The following is a 12,399-nucleotide window of genomic DNA, read 5'->3' on the forward strand; positions in this document are numbered from 1 at the left end:
ACTAACGAAGTAACAAGAAGGAGAAGAGTGGATCATCAGAAAAGGCAAAAGTTTTTTTATTCTACGTAGATGAAAGTAAGAGCTTCTAGCAACACTATTAACCTGAGAAGAGAAAGACATAGTAGAATCAAAGATAAAACCTAGACTACGAAACTTATGAGAGACATCAAGAGTTTTAGAATCAGGTAAGATAATAGGAGGAATAGTAATTGAGTGTTTAGATTTATTAAAACAAATTAATTCAAACTTAGAAGGATTAAGTTTAAGACACATAGAATCAGACCAAGCGATAATCGAAGAAAGACATAGAGATAAATTATGAAGAACACTATTGAGATTAGATGGAGGAAAAGAAGTATAAATATAAGAATCATCAGCATATAGTTGACTAAAGAAAGAAAAGTTATTAATAATACGAGGTAGTTCAGAAGTATAGAGTATAAATAGAAGAGGGCCAAAGATAGAACCCTGAGGTACCCCGAAAGTAAGAGTAGAGGAGTTAGAAGTAGAATTATTGAGAACAACAGAAGAAAAACGATTACAGAGATAAGAAGAAAACCAAGATAGACAAGAATCAGTAATATTAAAAGAAAGATGCAGCAGTCTCAAGAGAATAGTATGGTCAACAGTATCAAAAGCTGAAGAAAAGTCAAGAGCAAGAAGAAGAGTAAGATTACTATTGGCAGTTGATCAAAAAAACATTTAGGTTGGTTCCACAGGACATTTGATAAAAAATGTGAACATGACATAGCGAAATATATTATGACTATGGAAGAAAGATTGTTTGCATTAACACTAACTGATGTTAGGAGATTGACGTATCAGCTTGCAAACAAAAATGAAGTTGAACATAGGTTTATCAATGGCAAAAAGCTGGCAGGTAAAAAATATTATTTTGCTTTTATAGGCCGCCATCACTGCAGCATCAGTTGTCGTAAACCAGAGCCAGCATGTTATGCCAAAGCATGCAGATTCAACCGTACTTCTGTTAAAAAATTACACCCGTTACAGCAACAGACACTACCTTTGCACATTATTCAGAAAGAAATTAAATGAACCCCCTTATAAAGATTGGGTTCAGTATTCATGTTGTAAGAGTTGGCATCATGACCACTGTTATAATTGTGCACCAAATTAACTTTTAAACTTCATTCACTTGTTTTGAATATTTTTTAAATATATTAAGTTAGTTTTTAAACATTTATTTTGATTGAATATTTTCAGTTGATTCATAAAAATACTTTTTACACATTTGTCTCATCTTAGAAACCCGTTTTCCTAAGATGAGACAAATGAGTTGAAGGTGTATATTGTTTTTATTTCATTAAATAAAAATTTTATTAAATTTTATTTGTTGCAATATTGTTAAAAAATGAATATATAATGATAATATACAAAAACTTGTCATATAACCGCTTAACAAAAAAACTACGAGCTAGAAAATATTAACGTATTCGATTTAAGCTATCTTCCCCAATCATTTATATTTTTTTGTTTTTAGAGATAAAATAACGTAGATATGTATATATAAACATTGCCAGAATATTTTGTAATGGCTATTTTTTTGTAAAAATCGTAGTTATTACAAATTCAATTTCAGAGAAGTTTTAAATATTAAAGTAATACTTGTTGAGAAGAGAATTCGCTTATAACCATAATAGCTAAAATACTTATAAAACCTACAATTTATAGTTATGCAATCACACGACGCTTAGCGTTGCACAGTTTTTAATGTCCGTTCATGTCCATTATTGTGTTGTGTATTTCGTTTAGCAACTCACTTTCTTCAAAATGGTCGGAACTGTAGGGATGAGTATGATAGTTTTCGATTAATTATAGTCTCGATTGTAAACAAAAATTAGCAAAAATTTAAAACATTAACATTTTTTACACATTATACTTCCGCTAATAATACTGATATCTTAATAGGTAATAACTAAAATTGATTGCATGGAATTATTTTATTATTTTACGGTATTTCGTGTTATATTGCAAAGTAATGAGACAATTTAATTAACTTTATTGCAATTCTCTGAAAAAACGCATCACCTGTATTTTTCAAAATACTTTGTGCTTACTATGAAAAATGGCAATTTTTACATATGAAAAAGATATTACGCAATTAAAATCAAACGTCTCAACTTCAAATATTAAATCACAGACAGCTTGTAGAGTTTAATATTCAAATAAGAAGACATTTTTTTAATGATGATTTAATTAATGGTTTGTTCCTCCAATTGTATGTTTGGAGAATGTAACAGCATTCCAATAACTTACAAATTTCAAAAAGCTGATAAATCATGAGAACGACCATTTCAACTAAACATATCCTCTCCCTCAAAACGATATAAATGCAACTTCATTTTTAATTTTAAACAAAAGTTTTAAAAACAAATTTAAAATGATATTGTTTATTGTTTCTGCAAATTATATATCTACTAGATCAAACATTCATAAGCATTGTGTTCATGGTATCACAGAATTTGTGCGTCTTCCTATTCCGCTCCGCTGAGTGAGAATTTTTATTTCAAAAAATTTCCAATGAACGAATGAACCACTTTGAACTACTCAAAGTATTATTTTCAATTCGTGCCTAAAGTTACGCATGAGTTAAATAACCCATTAGGGAATAAGTAAAAAAAATTCTAAAACAAAAGTAAAAAAAAACAGAGCAAAGTTATATAATTACTAGAAACATGGGCTTAGCCGGTTGGTTTTGGGTCAACCACCCTCCTACTGCTAATTTTAAAATTTGATTATAATAATAAGAATATAAAGCATATTCATGAATGGGGTTAACGGGCTTTAACACAGTAATGGCAAAAGTAACACCTGGCGTACTCAGCCAAAGTTTACCATTAATAATAAAAGTAATAATGGTAATAATAATGGTTACTATTTTTATTATTTTAATATTTTTATTACGTGAAAATTTTTATTACAAAAGACATTCCTATGAACTAATGAAACACCCAAAGTATTATTTTCAATTTAGGCCTAGACTTACCTATGGGCTAAATGGGCTATAGTCCAGGACGACAGATTTAAGCTGAAGCAAGTTTTGGGAATAGGTAAAAAAATTCTGAAACAAAAGTAAAATAAACGGAACAAAGTTATATAATTACTCAAAACATGGTCTTAGCCGGGAGGTTTGGGTCAAACCTCCATCCTATTGGCAACTTTAAAATTTGATTATAATAATTGAAATATAAGGCATGGCTGCAGGCAGTTGTTATTTTCAAATCGATGGTGTTTATGGTAATTGGAGCTTTCGCCTGATGCATTTTTGCCAGAACAATGATTTACCCGAACGATTTACCCAATTGCATTTTCGCTCGAAAATAATTGATAATGATGATTATGATTCGCCCGATCATTTGAATATTCGCCCGAAGTCACTTTCGCCCAATCATTAAAGATAATACTTTGAAAATTTTATTATGAATTACAAATAAAATTTATTGAAGTTTTTTGTTTGGATGTTTTTTTGTCCAAAAGTTTTATACGAAAATTATATACGGAATGTTTTTTGTAATAATAATTTTTTCAGATTGATTTTGTTAAAGGTTTATGTTGGGGAGGTAACAACCACACACACACCCTCACACACACAATGCACAAAATTCTATAACATCCGTCATTTATTAGTTCCAGCTTTTGATTTGTATTAATCGGTCATTATTTTAAAGTAATTAAGATAGCAACATCACTTGGATGGGATTATTATTATGGGCGTGCCCCATAATGGGACGTTGCCGTGTTCACAAGGTGCTTCCATTTCAAGCGATCATGAGCTTCTCTCCAGGCCGAGTAAAGACCGTAGTTGATGATGGACAGGTCCTTTTCCATTGAGCGGAACCATGACTGTCTTGGACGGCAGCGCGGTTGAGTCCAGTTCGGTGGCGGTCGGTCTATGACAGCTTTTTAAGCCAGGTAATGATCTTCTATAAGACTAACACAAGCTATGTGACCAAAGAAGCTTAGACAACGCCTGAACAAGAGTGAGGAAACGGAGGGCTGCTGTGTTCTTATTCTCACCTCAACGTTGGTGTTATACAGTCAAACTTTGGTCGTCACTGAAATGCCCGAGTGCCATATACCACAATCCAGGGACCTCATACAATGATGATTCGACGCGAAATTTTAGTGTCACTACATATATATATGTTATGTGCAGGACACATCGCTAATTATAGTTTTATTGTTTATGGGCGATAATTGATTGTTAACGTGACCCTTATTGTGAACATGCTTTATTGTATTCGTTCAATTCGTTGATTATAGAACTTGTTACACGTTATATTTATTTAACCGTAATAAAATAGTATACGTGCATTACGCTTATTGTTGTCTAATTAGTTTAGTTGCAACTCTTCAAACCACGAAACACGACAGTGGCGCAGTCGACAAGGTCCCTGATTTACGGTGGATACAAATTCAAGAAATCGAAAATGAAGGAGATGATGAAGATGTTTACTGAAATGATGTCGAAGCAACAGTAAGAAATGGCAAAGATATTGCAATCTTTTCAAGCCACGCAGTACCGAAATTCAATCATTCCAGCCCGAAAAAAAGTTTTCAAAGGCTACATCAAAAGGTTTGAAACTTTCTTGCTGGCCAATTCAATCTCAAAGCAAAAGGCAGCTCAGGTATTTCTTACAAATCAGAGTTCGGATATATATAAAACCCTGGAGACGGTTTCAAAACAAATGTTTCCACCTCGTGATGTAAACTCATTGGATTTCAAGGAGATGGTCGAATATATGAATTCAGCTTTCAAACCTACAACTTTTCTGATTACGGAACGCTACAAATTCTGGACAAACCGCAAAAGAAAACCGGGCGAATCAGTTCAAGAATTAGCAAACCGAATTCGACAGTCTGCAGCTACATGTGATTTTCTTAATATTGAAAACCCATTAGATGAAGCGTTGAGGACAAATTTCATTTGCAACATTCAAAATGAAGCAATTTTAAAAGCTCTTTTCAGGATTCCAGAAGCTCAGCTTTTTTTCCCAAAGCTATCGAGATTGCGTATGAAATTGAAAGTGCAGCAATAGTAGCTAAAGATGCAGTCTATGGGGGTATGTCTCACAGTGATCCGGTTCTGCTGGTACATTCCAGAGGTAACACGGGGGTTCATGCAAAAGGGACGAAGAAAAATCCAAAAGGGGCTTTCAAACCAGGTAGGAATTTTGGAAATTTCCATCCAAATTTCAATTCGTCATGCCACAAATGTGAAAAACATGGCCACTGGACCTCAGATTGTTCCTCCAAAGGGATGAAATGCTCACACTGCAATAAAATGGGTCAAATAAAGCAAGTATGTTTTGCTGCCAAATTCAAAAGAAACGTCTTAACCATAAAAACTATTAAAGAAGATGATCAACTGCAGCAAGAGCTACATTTTAAGAACTTCAACAAAACTTTTGAAGTGGACAGTAGTGCCAGAGAAAATTTTTACGATGTCAGCGTCTGGGAAGATTTATGTTCCTCTCCTTTGATTCCGGTGAGTTCTCAGTATCGTTCAGCAACCGGCAATAATATCCCAGTCAGAGGTGCTTGCTCAGTAGTTGCCACGATTTCAAATAGTTTAGACTGGAAACCTATTAAAATTAACGTAGCAGACATTCTGGGTTTAAATTTAATCGGTCGAAGATCAATTAAAGATTTCGAAATAGATATCAACAAGATGTTGAGAGACCAGATAAATACAATTTTATGCACAAACTTTTCAAAGTTGACAAACGATTGTGAAAAGCTATTTCTGGAATTCAAAGAGATTTTTGATCCTAGTCTCGGTTGTCTAAAGAATGTTGAATTGGACATAAAATTCCAAGAAAATACAACACCAGTTTTCAGAAAACCACGAACTGTTTCTTTTGCATTACAAGACAAAGTAGATGAAGCTCTGGAAGATGGGGTGAAACGAGGAATTTGGAGCCCCTCTGATTTTAATGACTGGGGAACTCCTGTAGTCCCAATAATTAAGGTACAAACCCCAAAACTAATCTACGAATATGTGGTGACTACTCAGTTAATTCTCAACTTGAGTTTTACAGATACCCAATGCCTTTGCCTGAAGACCTCATGAGAAAATTAGCCAGGAGTTTGTATTACGCCAAAATCGATCTGGCCGATGCATACAATCAGATTCAACTTTCAAAAGAGAGCCAGAAACGCCTTGCTTTAAGCACGGAACACGGAAATGCAGATGTGTTGAGTCGCTTACCATCGGGTGGAGATCCAAAATTTGATGCTGCAGAGAAGCAACTGAATTTTTCAAAGGTGTGTACAGGTAAAAAAATTGATGCCGTAGTTTTAATGCCTCGACCACGACCAGAGAATGTTTCAGCATTAAAATCATTTCTTGGATCGGTTCAATTTTACAAAAAGTTCCTTCCAGGTTTGTCTAGCGTTGCGGAACCATTATATTGTCTGACAAGAAAGAATGAATTGTGGAAATTGACACCGAATCAAGAAAATTCATTTCAAGGTTTAAAGAGGATGATACTTTCAAGTGTGATGTTATCGGATTTCGACAAATCATTACCAGTGGAATAGCATGTGATGCTTTAGAAGTGGGTATTGGTGCCGTTCTATTCCATAGATTCCTAGATGGATCAGAACGTCCTGTTTTCAATGTTTCAAAGACACTTTCAAGTGCTCAGAGAAATTACAACCAGATTCATAAGGAAGCACTTGCAATTATTTTTGTCTTACAAAAATTTCATTCATACCTGTTTGGAAGAAAGTTCACAATTGTTTCGGATCACAGACCACTTCTGGCTTTATTCGACCCGAAGAAAGCTACTCCTAAACTGGCATTAAACCGACTGACAAGATGAGCTCTAATTTTACAACAATACGACTACACGATTAAATACAGGAAGACTTCAGAACACGGGAATGCAGATGTGTTGAGTCGCTTACCATCCGGACGAGATCCAAAATTTGATGCTGCAAAGGAGCAACAGGATTTTTCAAAGGTGTGTACAATTAGCTCAGTCAGCCAGAAATGTTGCATTTAGATCCAAAGTTGTTTGAGAATGAATCACAAAAGGATCCGTTTATTTTTCTGTCGGTAAATTCCTTCAGAAGGGCTGGCCAAGAGAAATTTTAAGCAAGGAAATTCAACATTTTATGAAATTAAAAAATTCCTTGAGTCAGGCAGGAGGCTGTTTATTGATGGGAAACAGAGTGGAAATTCCAGAATCTTTCAAAAAAAGCCCTTGAACTTTTACATCTGGGACACTTTGGCATGCAACGAATGAAGCAACTGGCATGATCAGCAATTTATTGGCCAAACATGGACAGAGACATCGAAAGATTGTGCAGAGAATGTTCATCATGTCAAGGACATCAGAACAATACTCCTAAAGCGCCCAAAAGGACTTTGACCTGTTATGGATAGACCTTGGGATAGATTACACATCGACCATGCCATAAACTTTATGGGAACAAATTGGCTCGTGATCGTGGATGCTTTTTCTAAATACCCTAGCATCCATCCAACAAAAAAAATTACAGCATCGTCAACTATTGACTTGCTAGAACAGGAGTTTACACATTTTGGATACCCGCTGCAATGGTAACTGATAATGCTACAACTTTCACTTGTGAGGAATTTTAACTCTGTTTGAAAGAGAGGGGGATTCAGCACCTTACAGGTGCCCCATACCAACCGGCGACTAATGGTCAGGCAGAGAGGTTTGTTTAAACTTTTAAAAAGTTTATGGCAAAATCAACATTGCCGACCGAAGCTGCCTTACGAGAGTTCCTTATGCAATACAGAAGAACTCATTTGTCAACAGGTCTTTCACCAAGTCAATTACTGCATGGCAGGCAAATACGAACTAAAATTGATATTCTCCAACCAATTTCAAAAGGAAAAGAGAGGGAAGAGAACTACCATAAGAAGAAAGGTTTGATAGGTCAACCGTGTTATGTCAAGTACTATGGCCCAAGAAGAGATCGCCAAACCAGATGGGTTCCTGCAATAGTTTTTCAAAGATTAGGTCGAAGACATTTATTGGTAAAATCGATCCCACATGGTCTTCTATGGAAACGAAACGTAGAGCAAATTTGTCCTAAATACGGTGCCAACCAAGATGGCGACCCAGGGGAGATCACTGCGACCCAGTCCCAATTTGACTCAAGGCATTCAATCGTCAAACCTACCACGCCTGAAAGTAGTCAAGTGTTTTTCAACCCGATATCTCTGCCTAGAAGATCGGATCGTATACGCTATAAGTTTGCCCACAAACTTTAGTTTGTTGAGGAGGTGTTATGTTCAGGACACATCGCCAATTATTATTCTATTTTTTATGGGCGATAATTGATTGTTAACGTGACCCTAATTGTGAACATGCTTTATTGTATTCGTTCAATTCGGTGATTATAGAACTTGTTACTCGTTATATTTATTTAACCGTAATAAAATAGTATACGTGCACTACGCTTATTGTTGTCTAATTAGTTTAGTTTCAACTCTTCAAACCACAAAACACGACAATATATATATATATATATATATATATATATATTTTACAATATTTTATAAATTCTACCGAAATTATTTCGAAATTATATATATATATATATATATATATATATATATATATATTGGTAATAGACCATAATTTTTACAATATTCTATAAATTCTACCGAATGTTTGGCGTTAATATGTTTGTAGTTCGTTTTTTCGATTTTTCTCACTAAAGTTTTTTGGTGAACGTTTAGTACATTAAAATTCAAAATAAACTTATTTTTCGAATTCATGCTGCAAATAAGGCCATATTTCGATTCCGAATGAATCATCGTCAGTGCTCCTTGTTGTATATATAGGGAAATATTGACTTTGTCAAGATTAACTTTGACGTTGTAAAAATTAACTTTAGTGTTGTAAAATTGAACTTCGATGCGAATTAGGTGTCAGGTTTCTTAATTGGCTGGTCATCTTCTTTGGTCTCCTTTTCTTCATCGATAGCATCATATTCTTCTTTGTCACTATTTACGATGCTAGTTTTTATTACTTCTTTGTTTTCGTTGTTGGTTAAACGCCGGGTTGGAAGTGAGGTTGTCATTTTTTGTTGTATATTTATTTTTGGTTTATTGATGTCGATTAGGACTGCTTCTGCATTTTTAAGATGCGTGTAGTTGCTGTTCTGTTATATTACTTTGGTGTTGCTGTCGAGGATTTCACGGCTAATTGTGATTGAGTGTGTTGAGTCCAAATGAGATTTGATAACACCACTCTGTTTATGCATCGTAAGCTTTCTAGTCAGTGAGATAGTAGTAATCCTGATATATGAGTCATGTTGACGTGCACAGCCGTCAAAGGGGCAATTAAATTCATATATTCCGTGATTACGCTTTAACTCAGAGTTATCTCTAGGACTGCAGTTGTTTTTCAGTATTAGGTGAGACGTCTTTTTATTGTTGTAATAAATTCGGAGTTTAACTTTACTTTTTTGTTGTATATTTATTTTTGGTTTATTGATGTCGATTAGGACTGCTTCTGCAATTTTAAGATGCGTGTAGTTCCTGTTCTAGTATATTACTTTGGTGTTGCTGTCGAGGATTTCACGGCTAATTGTGATTGAGTGTGTTGAGTCCAAATGAGATTTGATAGCACCACTCTGTTTATGCATCGTAAGCTTTCTAGTCAGTGAGGTAGTAGTAATCCCGATATATGAGTCATGTTGACGTGCACAGCCGTCAAAGGGGCAATTAAATTCATATATTACGTGATTACGAATATTCGATATTCGAATTCATGCTGCAAATAAGGCCATATTTCGATTCCGAATGAATCATCGTCAGTGCTCCTTGCTGTATATATAGGGAAATATTGACTTTGTCAAGATTAACTTTGACGTTGTAAAAATTCAAATTGCATTTGACACGTGGTTTAAATGTAATATAGGTGAGTGTGGGCAACATAATTCTGAATATATTGGTATGACGACGACCAAGCTGTCGAGAAGATTCACGATGCACGTACAAACAGGTATTTTTCAAGAAGTTCTTTTATTAATTTAACGTAGTTATTATATTTTTGTTGTCTAAAAATCTATAAATAACTCCCTTGAGTGCTTCACAAGCTTTCCTCTATTCCCTCTTCAAAATTTCGTCAAATGCAGTATCTTTCAAAATTTTAGGTATTTGTGGCTCAACAGAAAAAAAATCTCCTTAACTTTTACATAATTTAGTTATGGAAATTTGTTTCTTAAGCTTTTAAAAATCTGTCTTTCTTAGTTCATGTCTTTGACAAAATATTTCATTAAGCCCAATTTAATATGTATTGGTGGTAAAAGAACATATTTTTGATCCACGAGTGGTTCCGCAATAACAATTTTTTCATCTTTGCTGAAATTTCTTGCAAGCCAATCTTCTTTCATATAATGTAAATTTCTGTTCCTACTGTTCCACATAGATAAAAAACAGCAGTAGTTAGTGTAACCTAATTGCATTCCTAAAAGTATAGCAATGACATTTAGATCACCACCAATTTTTCATTTGTGCTCATTGTAGTTTATTGAGTTGAGAAGAGCCTACACGCTTACATAAGTTTCTTTCATGTGAAGTGCATGACCAATAGCAACAAAAGGAAACTGGTTTCCATTATGCAAAAATACATCTTTCAAGCTTAACTTAAAAGAGTCTTCATTCATTTGGATCATAATTCAAATTGAGACGATACATTAATTCATTGACATCAATAAATGAAACAAGATTATTTTTTCTTTCAAATAAAAAAGCAGATTCTCTTGTCGTTTCCTGTAATGAGAAATTTTGACATCAAATTGGAAAAAATTCTATTGCTTTAGTCTTGATCCTAAAAGATCTGCTTTTTCTTGTGACAAGTCTAAGTCTCGAACAAGATCATTAAATTCTGCTTGATTCAATTTGTGTTGTTTATCATCTGCTATCACAAATCAAGGTTTTTTATAATAATAATAACAATAATAACAAAGTTTAAAGTGGTTTAATAGACTGGCATCTGTGTAAGAACACTACATTATAAATGTCCTAGTATCATAGCTTTATTTAAAAATTGTTAATAAAATCCACTAAAATAATTTTATTGTTCAGCTCGTTCCAGGCGTTTACCAAATTGCTGCTGAAGAATCTTTGTTTTATTGGATTTTCTGTTTTCTTGAAGAGCTTGTATCTATGACCTCTTAATCTTTTTTTTTCTAGTTGAAAAAACCTGGTGAACGGTGTTTCTTCTTTTCCAGTTATTAACTTATATGTTTGAATCAGATCTCCTCAGCATCTTCTTCTTTCTAGTGTTATTAATCAGCATTCTTTCAGTCTATCCCTATAATTTAGTTTTCCAATTCCTTCCATCATTTTGGTTACTCTACGCTGTACCCGTTCAGGAATGTGTTTGTTTTTTTGCAGATTTAGACTCCAAACCTTTGAACAGTAATCGAGATAAGGGCAAACTAATGTTTTATACAAATTTATAATGATCGACTTTTCTCTGCTTACCACCGTTCTTCTAATACATTCAGGTATTTGATATGCTTTAGCTGCTGCCAAATTATATTGTCTTGATGTTTTTCTGCTTTTATGAATAGTGATTCCGAGGTCCTTTTCTTACCATAGCATAACTTTACATTTGTCTATGCTAAATGGCATTTGCCAATTTTCAGACCAATCAATTATCTTCTTCGTCCAATTATAAGTTAAATCCCGGTAGTTACCTATCCCATAGCTAAACTTCTCAACAAAATCCTAACTCCGCATACCTATAATGACTATAATATACAATCCTCCAAAGAATTCATATCGGATCCAATCATCTCCCTTCACTTGAAGTAGAATCATTGTTTACCAATGTTCCCATCAATGATACCATCGACATAATAATCAACACCATTTAACATTCTAATCAAATCCCATTAAAAATACTTAAACACAAGCTAAAGTCATTGTCGCAAATTTGCGCCAAATTCGCAGCGTTCTACAGCCCAAATGGAAAACTATAAAAGCAGATAGACGGAGTTGTCAGGGGCTCACTTCTAGGTGTTCTTTTAAACAGGAAGCTAACAAACGCGGAACATGCTGTGGGTTTCATCAATAATTGCATATTATATATAAATATATGTATATATATATATATACATATATATATATATAACATGCAATTATTGATGAAACCCACAAGTATATATATATATATTATATATATTTATATATATTTGAAAAAATATAGACTTCGTTATAGCAATTTTCAAAAACGCTATGAAATTTTAACCAATATTCATATCAAAATAACAAGAATGATAAAAAATGAGATATAATAAAAAAAGGTATGTCTTTAATTGTCTTTTAAATTCAACAATGTTCGTTCCAGGCATTCTGAGAGCTGACGGCAAGCTGTTTCA

At 33.9% G+C, this 12,399-nt stretch overlaps 1 protein-coding gene across 1 annotated transcript; it reads left to right on the forward strand.

Annotated features, from left to right (window-relative positions):
* Nucleotides 1-7,694: 7,694 nt before the first annotated feature.
* On the forward strand, nucleotides 7,695-8,272 carry HELRODRAFT_182631 (hypothetical protein; the record flags this gene model as incomplete). Its single annotated transcript, XM_009032876.1, has 2 exons — nucleotides 7,695-7,710; nucleotides 7,890-8,272. The coding sequence occupies 2 exons, from the start codon at nucleotides 7,695-7,697 to the stop codon at nucleotides 8,270-8,272; spliced, it is 399 nt and encodes a 132-aa protein (XP_009031124.1).
* Nucleotides 8,273-12,399: the final 4,127 nt, after the last annotated feature.

Source organism: Helobdella robusta (assembly GCF_000326865.2).
Source record: "Helobdella robusta unplaced genomic scaffold HELROscaffold_89, whole genome shotgun sequence".
Lineage (NCBI taxonomy): Eukaryota > Metazoa > Annelida > Clitellata > Rhynchobdellida > Glossiphoniidae > Helobdella > Helobdella robusta.